Below are 14,530 nucleotides of genomic sequence, written 5' to 3'. Positions count from 1 at the left end.
CTTTAGGACACATGTTCCTCAGACTGTCAGGATGTCAGGATGGAACTGGTGAATTGACTTGTCCAAGCCAGTCAAGCGAGTAACATCAGTATCTTGTATGTCGTGTTTATACATGGTGAAGGTTTCAATTAGTTTCTGCAGATGGTGTTTAAACGTCACACAAAAGAATGAAGTGTGCTCATCTGCATTTATTTTGAAGGGACTCCTGCGGTGTGCGAACAAAAGCTCTTAAGCTGTAGGTGGGAAGTAGCTGGATCCTCTGATCAGATGCAAAGATTTGTTTCATATTTATGTCATCTTTTTAAATAAAGTTCTTCATTTTTAACCTTTGGTAATAATATCCATTTGGGCAGAATGGAATGCGTCCATGTTTGTTTGGTATTTTGATAGCAAAAAAGTAGTTTTTTGATTCTGTGAAGGAAGTGATGCGTTTTGGCAGAAGGAGCCATCTTTATTGGTAACTTTTGAGTTGTGTTTGGTGGAATGACAGACATGCTAGCATGAATTATTCTGAAAATGTTCAGTACAGTGCAGTAACTTAACGTCTTAGGGCACTTTCACATGTCCTTAATCTTTATCTGGGTTTGGTTTAATTCCACACCGTCTGGAAACATTATGCTGTCACTGTTTTAGGGCTGTATTGACCAAAATAACCACACAACAAAAACGCACAAAGGAAAAGCAGGTTTTCGTGCTGGTCTTCTGGATATAAAAGTTTCTATACCCCCTCACTACATCTCTGTGGACTTTTCCCATCAGATATGTTTCCTTTTTCTATTCCTGTGGTGTTTTCATTGATCACTACTTTTCTCTCTTTTTTTTGTCTTTTGTTCAATAAATAATCTTTATTCAGTCCAACTGTAGTTAACCACACCAGTTGCAAAGGAATGTGGTCTCAGGCTTGGTTCACATCAGAGCTCAAGGGAGCATTTACAAGATATAGTAACAGAACAGTAGTGATGCTGCAGACCTGCGTGAATCAGCTTTTATGCAACGCATTACTTACTAACCTAAAGTGTTGCATGTGCGTTCTCAGCTTCAGAATCTGCTGGAATTACATTAATTGTGTAAACGGTTGAAGTGTTCCAGTAGTCGAAAAAAAGTAAACACTGAAGCTGAAGCTGTGGTGTTAAAGGGCTAGCCATTGTTTTCTGTCATTGAAGATAAAGGAGCTGATCTATTTTAGAGTCATGAATCAGTTTGAGGTGTTTAAGACACTTTTGACAGATAGAGAAGACGCATCACCAGATGCATCCTAATAGGGAAGCAAATACAGCCAAATATTGCTAAAAACAATGTTTGACTCTGGTGGGAATGAGGTTGAATAATGGCGCAATCAACAGGCATCTGCGATCTAGCGCCTACTTTGAAATATTTCCACACAGCCGGCATTTTAAAGTGCTTGACAACGATAAAACATCTGCAGTTTGCTGCTACTGTGGAACTAAATTGTCGCAAGGGGGTTCTCCGGCCAAAACCTTCACCACATCTGCGCTATTCGGACATTTAAAGGCTAAACGCCCGGAACAGCATGTGGAATACGAGAAAGAGACAGCTAAAAAGAAGGCTAGCGGTGTTAGCGGCACTCCCTCCGCGTCAGACGGGTTTGAAAAGATGAAAAAAACCGTAAGGAATCGATCTTTTGTGTGAAGGCATGGTCTTGTATAAATGAAACGCACTATTACTGCAATATTTTAAAAAATAAAGAAAAACTCAACATCCTCATTTCAAACTCTGTCACTATTCAGCCAAGAGTTTTAATTATTACTTGGCTTTGGACAAAAATGTTCAGCTCGGCGCATCTCTAACCGTAATCACTCTGCTCACATCACGATCACTTCTTACTTCAAGCGATCAGAGAACCGAGGCACTCGGAGAAGGAAGCAGATGAACAGAGAGCATAAGAGCTGACAGACGGGGCCGAATAGAGTAGCAATAGGCAGACACAGATTTACTCAACCACGTCCTCTTCACTGAGGCTGTCCGTGCTCCTGGAGTAAGCGCCATGCGTGGACGAGGTGAGGAGGAGGAGCTGCACCTTCCCTCTTTGCTCTGCAGCCCCCTCAGTGTCAGAAGCTGCACCTCTATTAATCCTCGTGTCTGACGGTTTCTTTTCCTGCTGTCAAGTGCAGAATAAAGTCTGTTTTTGACTTCTGAAGTTCTTCTGTTATGTCTTTCACATACCTGACATGTTTAGACGGACGTCTAGACGTCCGTCTAAACATGTCAGGTATGTGAAAAACAACACAATTGTCTCTGTTGTTCAGTTAAGTCGACTGATGTCCACAGATGAATAGAGCGGAGAAATGGGATGAAAAGGCAAAAAACACATCCTCAGTTTGGCAGTTTTATTGTAAAGGTTGGTTTTATTGATTTGATTCAAGTTCACAAGGCCTGACATGAAATCAAATTTGATTTATTTTAAGTTTTTCACTCATTTTGTCAGTCCAGCACAACAAGAACTGGTATAGAAAATATTTCTTCATATTTCTGATACTTGGCAGTTGACTCCATCTCTAAGTTATCATTTATAGTTCTCAGAAATAAAAGGCAGATCTTTTCATTTTCCTCCTCCACCATGGATGATCTCCACCAACAGTTCATTGACTGAGCTCCTGACTCTCCTTTGAGCAGGAAAACCTCAGCCTCAGCTTGGTGTTTTCTCTGAAACAAATGCACGGATCTGTGATGGATGCACTACAAGGAAGCTCGAGGGTTGAACAGCGTGTTTGTGTCTGTTTTCCAGATGATGAAGCATGCGTGGGACAGCTACAGGCAGTATGGCTGGGGTCACAACGAGCTCAAGCCCATCGCTAAGAAAGGACATTCCACAAACATCTTTGGTAAGTTGAACAGAGGTCGTTTGGTCGGTCGGTCACTCTGTCACTCATTCACTCACATTGTGCTTCACATGGCTGCACAACACAGTTTGTCCTGTTGAAACCGGGAACATCAACACAATTTTTTGTTTGTTTTTTTGGTGGAAGGGATGGCTTCACACACCCAATCCAAAAACTTGATCATATGAAGACGCAAGCTCTTGCTTTCCATTTTTTTGTGCCTTGTGAACTGAAACAGAGCTGATGACTGACATTGGACAGCTTCCATCACCTATGTAATTGTTCAAATTGGTTTGAGATATTAAGTTCGCCTAATGGAAACGAGTCAATTTTGAAGTTTTTGTGCTTGGAGGAGGCTGTTTTTGAGGCGTATCAAAATGGACATATTTCACAAAAAACTGCTATGGAAACACTTTTTACACGTGACCAACAACTCTGCACAGGTAGCCAGTTTGCATCAATTCTCTTAAGCTGCTGGGTTTCTGGAGACTGTCTGCTACTGTTGAGCGGAGAGACACCGCCTGGACGTGTCGCCAGCCCATAACAGGGCCCGTGGGCCTGGAGCGATCGCACTCGCCGCACCAATGGAGCTCGTTTGCTTGTTATGCTGGACATCCGGGCGGCTGGTTAGCCGACAGACAGAGAGCCGCTGTGGGATGGAGAGGCAGCCAGCTCGGGCCTCCTAAATCTCATATTTTTCTTATTTTCATCGAGACAATAATAAAGAGATCCTCCTAGTTTGATTCTTGTTTTTATTTTTGCCCTCTTGAACTAATGTGCGACAGAAAAAGGCTTTCGCACTGGAAGTGAAGCTACTGGGAGAGACTGGTGTGGATCACTCAGCCTGAAATGTGCAGGAGCTGTTTGAAGGAAACGCGTTTCCACTCTGGCGCCCTTAGGACACGGAAACAAAGCGGCAAAAGTTGTGAAAATCTGGGAGCCAAATGTCTTTGTGACTCCTTTAGGGTCAAATATTTATTTCACTGTTTCAAATGCAAATTAAAATGGAACTTTTTTCCATACGTTTTCCTGTTTGATATTCCTGGTGGTGTAAAGTAAGAGTTATTGGTAAGAGAATTGTATAACTTGACATAGTTTGACTTGATTTGAAATGCTTTATTTGATGGCGAAGGAAATCCTTTGATCAGATTAGACTTGGGCTGTATTCAGACTGGACACATTTGGTTTACTTAAAGTGAACCAGAGTTTTTTCCCCGATAATCTGGAACACATTTTCAGTCTGAATACACCAAAGCCGACCCTGGTCCGGTACCAGGAACCGCTCTCGGACACATCTTTTGAGGTGGTCTCGGTTCGTTTCTAATCAGACTGAGTTTCGGTTCTCCCTGAGATTCCTCAGTCTGCATATAGTCCCAGAACTACCGGACCGACACGGCCAGCGTGGCCGGTTCTCACGTGACATAAACAGTGGAGGAAGGAAGCAATGATGAGCTGTTGACAGTTTATTTGCTTATTTCAACAACGCTAAAAACATTTCTTACATGCTTTTCTGTCTTGTTATGCGGCGCGCGCTGCTGTGATGTCATCCTAAAAGCTACCTTGTAGTTCCTTCATATTATCTGTAAAGAAAATGTTATAACACCACAACGATGAGAGACAGCAACTCATTGAAATGTGATCGGATGAATGCAGTGAATAAAGATATCGTCATATTTCATGTGAAATTGCAGGATATGGGGGGGGGGTCAGTCGGGTGTAATAGTCCAGGTAGGTGTGGGCGTGGCCTCTCACTGCTTTGGGCCCCCATCTCCTGACCAGCTGTTTCCTCTCTGTGGGCTTTAACTCCATCTCTGCTTGTTTTTCTTCAGCCCCCGTCTCCTTACAGTGTCCATCAATCTCCCTGTTTTCAGTGGAACAGCACCCCCCCCCCCCCCCCCCCCCTCCTCTCTCTCTCTCTCCTGCGTCACACACTGAAGCAAAGTCCTCCCTGCTGTTGTCAATTTCTGGAGAAAGTGACACGTTTAGATCCTCCAGCGGCTGATGCACTGACCCCTCTCCAAACATCCGCTTTGATTTGGTCCTCTGTCTGGAGATGACCCTTCCATTCTTTGTGGTGACTGCAGCCACATCTGATGCACTGAAGCAGTAAGATGTGGACTTGGCAGCAGAATATACAATTATTGGTGGATTTTGCAGAGGCTGGACCTTAGCCAAACAGGAGAAGAGTTTATTGTGGTGAACGGGCCTCAAAGAAGCGGAATCAGTAGACCTTGACCTCACCATCTGAGGTTTCACAACTAGCCATGAAAGCGCCGGCCAGGTTGAAGCTTAATGCCACAGCAGCTACAAGCAGCCATGCTTTGGCAACCTTGGCCAGGTACTAAGATATAATGTGGGTTTGCTATAATATAATCTGCTATATTGAAGTTGTTTTGAGTCTTATGCGATTAAGTAATATGTAATATGCAAGTAATAATATAAAAAAGTAAAATGCAGTTCTCTATTGACAATTGCCTGGACTATGAAAATACATTTTGCCATTTTAATATAAAATTCACAATTCAATATGGCAGTTTAAAAATATATGTTAAATAAAAATAAACATTAAATAAAAAAACAAAATCAATTTTATTTTCAATTGTCTTAAGTTTTGATGTCATAATTCAAATGACAATGCATTTAAATTAGGACAAAACCAAAAGGCATAGTGTTAATTTTTTAAATACCGTCACATACCCCCCCCCTCCAGAGGTGTCTGCATGTCCCGGTGTCTCACCCACTTCACCCCACTTTACTCCTGCATGTTATTAGTGTTCGCTACAGCCATTCACTCACAGCATGTCTGACCAAAAGGAGCATGAACATGTTTTCTCTGGGCCTGATGCGTGGAGTACGTTTGGATATTTCCACCTGTGTGGCCCTTTTCCCTGCAGACCGTAACGCCAGTTATGACTGAGGCAGAAGATTTGGTGTCAGTGAGCAGAAAAAGTGGGTTAAGCATTACAGAGTTCACAAAGGCCGTATCCATTATTAATGAGGATTGTTTTCCTGCAGAATGTGGCTGCTTTCATCGATTGTTTACATAGGATTGAAGCAGTCGAAATGAAAGGCAGAGTCATAGATTTGACACATTCCACTTGTCAGGTTACTCTAAAGGGACGCCAGCGTGCACAGAGGTGGAGTGTGTGCATGAAAACACTGTTAACTGTTGTACACAAACACTCAAAATGTGGCCATTAATATCTACTAAATGTCATCTATACGGATGTCTTTTTATCCTGAATGTATTTTGCGCACGGAGCGCACCCTCGATTGCGCAATACCTGGATCATCGAGTGGCTTCAGATTATTCAGCTCATGCTAATAATGTCAGTCTTTCTTAACTATTGTAATAATGAAATGCAGGCAGTAAAACAGCTGCACTTTTTGAGATCATAAATAAACAATAGATCATTTGTTTATGAATGTATTGAGGTTTTTTGGGAGAATTTCTACTGTTGCACAAAATTAGGAAAATGCCAAATATTTTGGAGTAATCCCACTGATGAGTTCTGTGATTTAGTTCTTAATGTTTCATAAAACCTAAAAATGATATTCACAGTTAAAGGTTTTTAAAAAATCAAATCCTTCTGATCCGTTTCACAAAGACACACAGAGGACGTCACACACCAAGAAATGAACTTATTGCTAAAAATGATGCCAGGAGTCCAGCTGTAAAAAAAAAACGACAAAAGAGCAAAGAAAACAGAATGACTTGATTTATTTCTTATTATTAATATTTCCAGGCTTTGTTTGTTTTGAAGCATGTTCTTATTTGTATAATTTTCACTGAATATATTTTTATGGAGAGGAAAATATGATGCGTTATTTAAGGTTTAACTATTAGTAAAACTGAAGATGACAACAGCTTAGGTGAGGCTCTGAGTTCAGCTGTTTGATTAGCTGACTGTTCATAGCGGTTCATGCAGGTAAACCAGGACTTGAGTAAACCACATTGCTGCACAGCTACAGGAACATTGTCAACCCATTGTTTTCCTGTTTTCCTGTTTCTCTTTATTCTTGTATCTTCCGCCATTTTTTCGGCGCTTAACTCTTTCTACAGTTTTTCAGGTATTTCAACCATTCAACTATTCAAATGTTCGGCTCTTTCAGCTTTTTCCAGCTGTGCCTTTTGGTCCATCTGTGACGTTGCCACAAATAGCATGCTGAGCACTGTTTTATGTATTTTGTTATGAATCCCTGCAGGGGCAGAATACTTGCTTATGCTGCTAATGTACTTTATCTGGACAGAGCTTTATGTTTTGGGACTTTTATGAATGGACTTTGGTGAATGAGGAAAAGCAGCATGCCCCTTTAAGAAGAGGCGGATCTACGAGAGGGAGGCGGCCAATAACGCAAAGGCAGCGAGGGCAAACAGCTGATGCTTTAAAAAAAGAGAAAGACCGGGAGCGCGAAAGAGAAACACAACGGATGGGCCGTGTCTGAGAAACTGCGTCGAATGTCCCAGAGCCGCTCCGTTTTCATGCTCCACACACTGGATTATACTCCCCACTTCCTGGAGGGCGGATTATTGCGTGGAACTTCCTCATCATGAAATCTACACGTCATAGATCTGGAAAACGCCGGTGAGATCGAGCCTTTTTTGTTTTTGTTTGCAATGCATTGCTGGGACTGGGTTTACAAAGTCCATTAGTAGTTGGACTCTAGGATATGAACAGAGACTTGTGTGTATATATATAGATACATATGTAAAAATACGGTGGTGGTTGTATGTTTTGTCGGATGAACAGTACCCGGGCGTGGTGAATATATAATACACCTGAACAAACCTCAAGTGGGACCTCTGAGTTGTCATTCTTTGTTTGATGTTTATGTTGCACGCACCTGTTTTCCTTAATTTAAGCAGTTAATATTTTGAATTGCTTTATTGTACTCTTTTCCAAAATTAAGTTTGGAAAAGTTTGTTACAGAGTGGTGGCCAGTATGGGGACTGAACTGTGAGACATTTATTTAAATCGACAACCTCCAGTTGTTCTTGTTTTTTTGCTGGGTGTGTGTTGACTCATAAACATGGCAGATCTTGGAGAGTCTGATTGTGGTGAAGGCATGAGTGCAACTCCAGGGAGAGACCCAAATGCCTTTGTTACTTTTAGAGAACCCTTATCTGAGGTTTCATCACTGCTTAGTGAACTGTATATTGTCGACAAAGAGAAAATATGTGAATCTAATGATGATGACGAAGATGAAGCACAAACCAATGAAGTGTCATGTCCAAACAGTGAAGTTCTGGAAATAAAAGGTGCCATAGCAGGCCTTAAAGAACAAGTAAATGGTCTGGAAGAAGATTTTAGAGCGTCCCTAGAAAGCGCTGTTAACAGAGAACAAAGTCTCAGGGATTATGTAGACCGAAATATTGAGAATATGGAACTTCTTTTGAAGAACTCTTTAGATCGGTTGGAAAAGGGAGTAGTTGATTGTTTTAAGAGAAGGGATGAACTGTGGAAGAATGAGATTAGTCTTATAAAGCGAACCAGTACTCCAAGCAATCCATCTTTTTTCTCTTATCCTCCCCCACATAACATAGAAAACACGCATTCTGTTAATGTGTCTGGGATTCCTGCTCTTATGTCCAAACCTCCTGTGCGCCTTGACTTCCCAACATTTGGTGAATCCTGTAACACCCCGGATGTCTTAGCCTTTGTGGAGCAAGTGGAGAATTTTTTGTCTCTGAGGCCTTTAACCGACGCCGAACTTCTTGCCACTTTGTCAACTGTCCTGAAGAAATCTGCTAAGAGCTGGTGGATGGCTGAGAAAGTAAAAATCCATAATTGGTCTGAGTTTAAAAGGTCCTTCTTAACAGCTTTCCTTCCAACTGACTATCTAACTGAGGTGGAGGACCAGCTACGAGATAAAGTTCAGACACCTGACCAGTGCTTAAGAGATTTTGTGTATGATTATCGAGCATTGTGCTTAAAATGGAAGTCTGACATGTCTGAAGCAGAGCTAGTGAGACGCATAATGAATAATTGCAATCCTGCTCTTGTTAGCTGTTTAAGGGGAACTGTGACCACAGTGGAACAGTTGGTGAAGGTGGGATCAATGGTGGAGCGTGACTGGGCCTCAAAGAGAGATTACTGGACTAGAGTTAACAATCAGGCAACCCGGGATAAACCCAAGAAAAAACATACAAATAAAAGTAACTCATGCTCATTCAGTCATGATCTGGGGCCTCATTTATAAACGTTGCGTACGCACAAAAGAAGGCGTACGCCACTCTCTACGCAATAGTTGAGATTTATAAAAAGCAAACTTGACGGGAAAATGTGCGGTCCTTCACGCAAGCTCTGACCCAGGCGTACGCACAAAAACGGGTTAAATGAGAAACGGCGACACCGTCGGCAGATGGAAGAAACACGTGAAAGTGAAAATGACAATCCTGCCTCTCAGAAATAACATGAAGACTTCATAAAGAAAGCCTTACAATTAACAGCTACACCAACACCCGTTTGATCGATCAGCAGTAAAACAAACAAAAAAGATCAAACGAAAATTACAACAGAAATTCAAATGAACACATATTTGCAGAAAGAAAAGTGAAATATGTTCTGCAATATTGGCATGTTGTGCAATTCATCCTCATAAATAATATAGTTAACAGAACGAAATAATGTACAAAACTGATATTCCCGTCAATGTGTCCGTCTGGCGGAGCAGATAGGTGCGGGCGTGCGGACGGACGGACAGATGTACTAATTGTCCACTGGGGAAATTTGTCTTCATATTAAAACATTTCTTCATAAGCTATGGAATTATGGTATTCATGCATATGCCTTTAGTTAGTTTTATTTTTGAAAAAAACATTGTATGGCGTATGTCTCAAACATTCAGAAAGCAACAAGAAATTACATTTGCGCTGAACAATTTCCCATTTCCACATGGATTATTGCCGACATCTGTAATTTGTCAGATGTAATTAAATGGATGGAAATAGAATGCCCCATCACAATGCGTAATGACGCACAATGGCTGATCTTGCGCTCTTAATAGAAGATGTGGCAAATGGAAGAATTCGGAGTGAACGCATCTTTAGACAGCAACAAGACTTGCTGGCAAACGAGGACGAGTGGCTTATGAGCCGGTTCTGACTTCCTCCAGCCGTCCTGTTGGACATCTGCGGGCTTTTGGGCCCGGCGTTACAGAGGAGCACTCGGAGGAACCTCGCGTGTCACCCGGTGCATCTGGCGCTCCGGTCCCCCCGGCGCATGCATTTAGCGCTCCGGTCCCCCCCCCGATGGGGCGCTGTAGCCTCACAACCTCGGATGGTTGTGAGGCTACAGCATTTATGGCGTCTGCCACCGTTTGCCGCTCACGTGCCTTTTTGGCATTAGTAATGCCCACACTGTGCCCTCCAAACAACACTTTTCTCCTCTTTTCCACCTCACCAACAATAACTTCTACTTCACATTGAGTGAAGATACGTTTTTTTGATTTCCTCTCGGTGTTTGCCATGGTTTCGCAATCAATGAATATTCGTTTGTGGGCGTTTCACGGACTATTTATGGACAAATATGGGCGTGTCACGAAGCCGCAAAAAGCTGCGCTGCATTTAGAATCGGTTGTGATTTATTAAGGGAAAGATGCGTAGGATGTGCGTGCGCACGGTTTTATAAATCCGAATATTTCTTTGCGTACGCACGTCCTATGTTTCATCCGTACGCCACTTCTGACGCAAATCCTACGCAAAGTTTTATAAATGAGGCCCCAGGACTCTAGAGGAAGTCATCATATTGCCTTAGCTAAAGCTCAAACACCTCCCCTACTGGTGGTTCCGATTAGAACCAGAGAGCTTTCTGGGGAAGCTGTGCTGGATACCGGCAGTACGTACACTCTCATGCAGAAAGGTTTATGGCAGAGACTAGCAAGAACAGAAGACAATTTAAGCATTGACGATCCCTTAACTTTTGTTTTGGCAGATGGCCAATCTCACACAGCAGAGGGGAAAATAACGCTCCCATACACCTGGCATGGAACCACATGGACTATAGAGACTCACGTTATGGCCGATGCTGATTTGGCTTTCCCTTTGATTTTGGGACTGGACTTTCTTAACAAAACCAGAGTCAAAATTGATTTTGGTGAAAATACCTATGAGCTTTATTTCCGGGAGAAACGGTATAAACATGCATTTCTTCACAGAACTCCCGCTCGCCTGACGTGGACTCCCACCAACAAACCTGTTAATTTGTATGTGGCTATGGATCCTTCCTGGTTTCCCTCCATATTGCAGCACCCCATTAATTCTGAGGTTCATGGAGCCCTTCTAAAAGAGCATCCACCACAGATGCAAGCATTTTTACAGGCATGGCCCTCCGTCTGTGCAGGAAAGCCGGGACGGACTAATGTCATCGAACACTACATACACACCACTGATGAGATCCCAGTGCGATCCAGAGCGTATCGAGTATCCCCGATGAAGAGAGACATCATTGGGGAACACTTAAGGCAGATGCTCGAGGATGATGTTATCCGACCATCTCAGTCAGCCTGGGCTTCCCCAGTGGTGTTGGTCAAAAAACCTGACGGGTCCTACAGATTCTGCATAGATTATAGGAGACTTAATGCAAAAACTCCACTAGATGCGTACCCAATGCCCATAATACACGACATTCTGGAGTCGTTGCATGGTGCAAGATGTTTTAGCTCACTGGATCTTCAGTCTGGCTACTGGCAGGTGGCTATGAATCCATCCCATAGAGCTAAGACAGCTGTCATTAATCCAATGGGTCTCTATGAATTCAATGTTATGCCATTTGGTTTGAGGAATGCAGGGGCTACCTTCCAACGGCTCATGGAGACGGTGTTGGGAGACTTAAAGGGGCGCATTTGTTTTGTGTATATAGATGATATTATTGTATATTCTCCTAATGCAGAGCAGCATCTCAAAGATCTTCAGGCCATTTTTGCAAGGTTGAAAGCTGCTAACCTTACGCTGAATCTGAAAAAGTGCCACTTTTTGAAAGATCAGCTCAAGTTCTTGGGACATATTGTCTCAGGCAAAGGAGTGGAGGTGAACGAAGAGAAGACCTCAGCCGTGACAAACTATCCCATCCCTCAAAACCTCAAGGCCCTTCAACGGTTTTTGGGGTTGGTGGGCTGGTATCATAAATTTGTGCCACATTTTGCAGATCTGGCCGCCCCGTTAAACCGCCTGAAGAGGAAGGGAGTACAGTGGGTGTGGACAGAGGACTGCCAAAGGAGCTTTGACCTGCTGAAAAGGGCACTAAAAACATCTCCTGTGCTGGCACAGCCCGATCTGTCCTTGCCTTTCCAAATACAAACAGATGCCAGTGATCTGGGTTTAGGTGCTGTCCTTACCCAGCAATCTCCAGAAGGGGAGAAGGTGATTGCCTATGCCTCACGTCTACTCCAAGGGGCAGAACGGCATTACTCCACCTCCGAAAAGGAGTGTCTAGCCGTTGTCTGGGCTGTGGAAAAGTGGAGGCATTACCTGGAAGGTAGCAGGTTCAGAGTCTTTACCGACCATAGTGCCTTATCATGGGCGTTCAATACTTCCAAGACTTCGTCCAGGTTAACACGATGGACACTGCGTTTACAACAGTTTACCTTTGATGTTCACTACCGGAAAGGTTGCATGAATGTGGTTCCTGACGCCCTTTCGAGAGCCATCGAAGATGGTCCACCCTCTGTAGTGGCCTCTTATGTCCCAGTTGATGCAACCACCTGTTCCTTTGGCTTGCCTCTCTCGCTGACTGACATCGCACGTGCACAAACTAATGATCCCGAAGTCAGAGAGATGAGAAGCAAATCCGTTACCATCGGGCAGCAGAAGGGGCGCATAGGCTGGGAGATTCTACAGGACATCCTCTACCGGACCGTACCAACAAAGGGGGTAGGACTAAAATACCAGCTGGTGGTGCCCAAAGAGCAAATTAACAACTTTTTGCTTATTTCCACGACAATCCACTAGGGGCTCACCGCGGCCGACTTAAAACCCTGCTGCGGATCTTGGAGGTGGCTTGGTGGCCCTCAAGAAAAGATGTCTGGAGCCACATCAAATCATGCGCCATCTGTCAGCAGTACAAACCCGACAACCAGAAGCCGGCTGGATTCCTGCAAACCACCCAAGTGGAGGAGGCTGCTTACATGTTGGGTGTTGACTTTATGGGCCCGTTTCCTCGGAGCAGGAAAGGCAACAACTATCTCTTGGTCGTAGTGGATTATTACACCAAGTGGGTAGAGCTGTTTCCAATACGAGACAGTAAGACACCTCGTCTCTGTCAGATTCTACGAGATGAGATCTTTACTAGGTGGGGGGTACCGAAATATCTGTTATCAGACCATGGTCCGCAGTTTACCAGCCAACTCATTTCCGACCTCTGCCAGAAGTGGGGTGTCATACACAAGATGACCACCAGCTACCACCCGCAGACTAACTTGACAGAACGTGTGAATCGCACATTAAAAACAATGATGTCATCATATGTAGGAAGTCGACACGAGGAGTGGGATAAGTGGCTGTCGGAGTTTCGGTTCGCGATAAACAACACGCAGCATGAGAGCACTGGCCGGACTCCAGCTGAACTGGCATTGGGTCGATCTCTGAAGGGACCACTGGAGAGACTGATACACCAAAAGCCAGCACTGGATCCCCAACAGCCTCAGTATTCTCTACTTGAACGTCAACATCAGATAGCACAGGAGCTAAGGCAAAGAGTGGGAATGTTCAAACACAGACAAGCCAGATACTACAATACCCATCGGAGATATGCGCAGTTTCACGTGGGAGATCTGGTCTGGGTTAGAGCACATCCGCAGTCTAAGGCCTCTGATAAATTCTCCTCAAAGCTAGCGCCGCGATGGTCCGGTCCAGCTACCGTGACGAAAATTCTGGGTCCCGTGAATTATAGGCTGAAATGGCAGGAACCAGATAGACTTGATACAGTCCATGTGAGTAACATTAAACCCTATTTTGGGCAGTTGTCCCCTTCACCTCCGGCTGGGGGGGGGGGGGGGGGGGGGGGGATCTGTGACGTTGCCACAAATAGCATGCTGAGCACTGTTTTATGTATTTTGTTATGAATCCCTGCAGGGGCAGAATACTTGCTTATGCTGCTAATGTACTTGATCTGGACAGAGCTTTATGTTTTGGGACTTTTATGAATGGACTTTGGTGAATGAGGAAAAGCAGCATGCCCCTTTAAGAAGAGGCGGATCTACGAGAGGGAGGCGGCCAATGACGCAAAGGCAGCGAGGGCAAACAGCTGATGCTTTAAAAAAAGAGAAAGACCGGGAGCGCGAAAGAGAAACACAACGGATGGGCCGTGTCTGAGAAACTGCGTCGAATGTCCCAGAGCCGCTCCGTTTTCATGCTCCACACACTGGATTATACTCCCCACTTCCTGGAGGGCGGATTATTGCGTGGAACTTCCTCATCATGAAATCTACACGTCATAGATCTGGAAAACGCCGGTGAGATCGAGCCTTTTTTGTTTTTGTTTGCAATGCATTGCTGGGACTGAGTTTACAAACTCCATTAGTAGTTGGACTCTAGGATATGAACAGAGACTTGTGTGTATATATATAGATACATATGTAAAAATACGGTGGTGGTTGTATGTTTTGTCGGATGAACAGTACCCGGGCGTGGTGAATATATAATACACCTGAACAAACCTCAAGTGGGACCTCTGAGTTGTCATTCTTTGTTT

At 43.8% G+C, this 14,530-nt stretch overlaps 1 protein-coding gene across 2 annotated transcripts in view; it reads left to right on the top strand.

The window, feature by feature from the left end:
- Positions 1-14,530, top strand: part of man1a2 (mannosidase, alpha, class 1A, member 2) — a 105,127-nt gene that overhangs the window by 34,454 nt on the left and 56,143 nt on the right. For both annotated transcript variants that reach the window (XM_023950575.2, XM_078939856.1), the window contains exon 4: positions 2,747-2,843. In XM_023950575.2, coding sequence (XP_023806343.1) covers positions 2,747-2,843 — 97 coding nt within the window. The remainder of the gene's footprint in view (positions 1-2,746; positions 2,844-14,530) is intronic.

Source organism: Oryzias latipes, chromosome 21 (genome assembly GCF_053564925.1).
Source record: "Oryzias latipes strain Hd-rR chromosome 21, Olatipes_Hd-rR_3.1".
Taxonomy (NCBI): domain Eukaryota; kingdom Metazoa; phylum Chordata; class Actinopteri; order Beloniformes; family Adrianichthyidae; genus Oryzias; species Oryzias latipes.
This window is presented reverse-complemented; position numbering and strand designations above follow the sequence as displayed.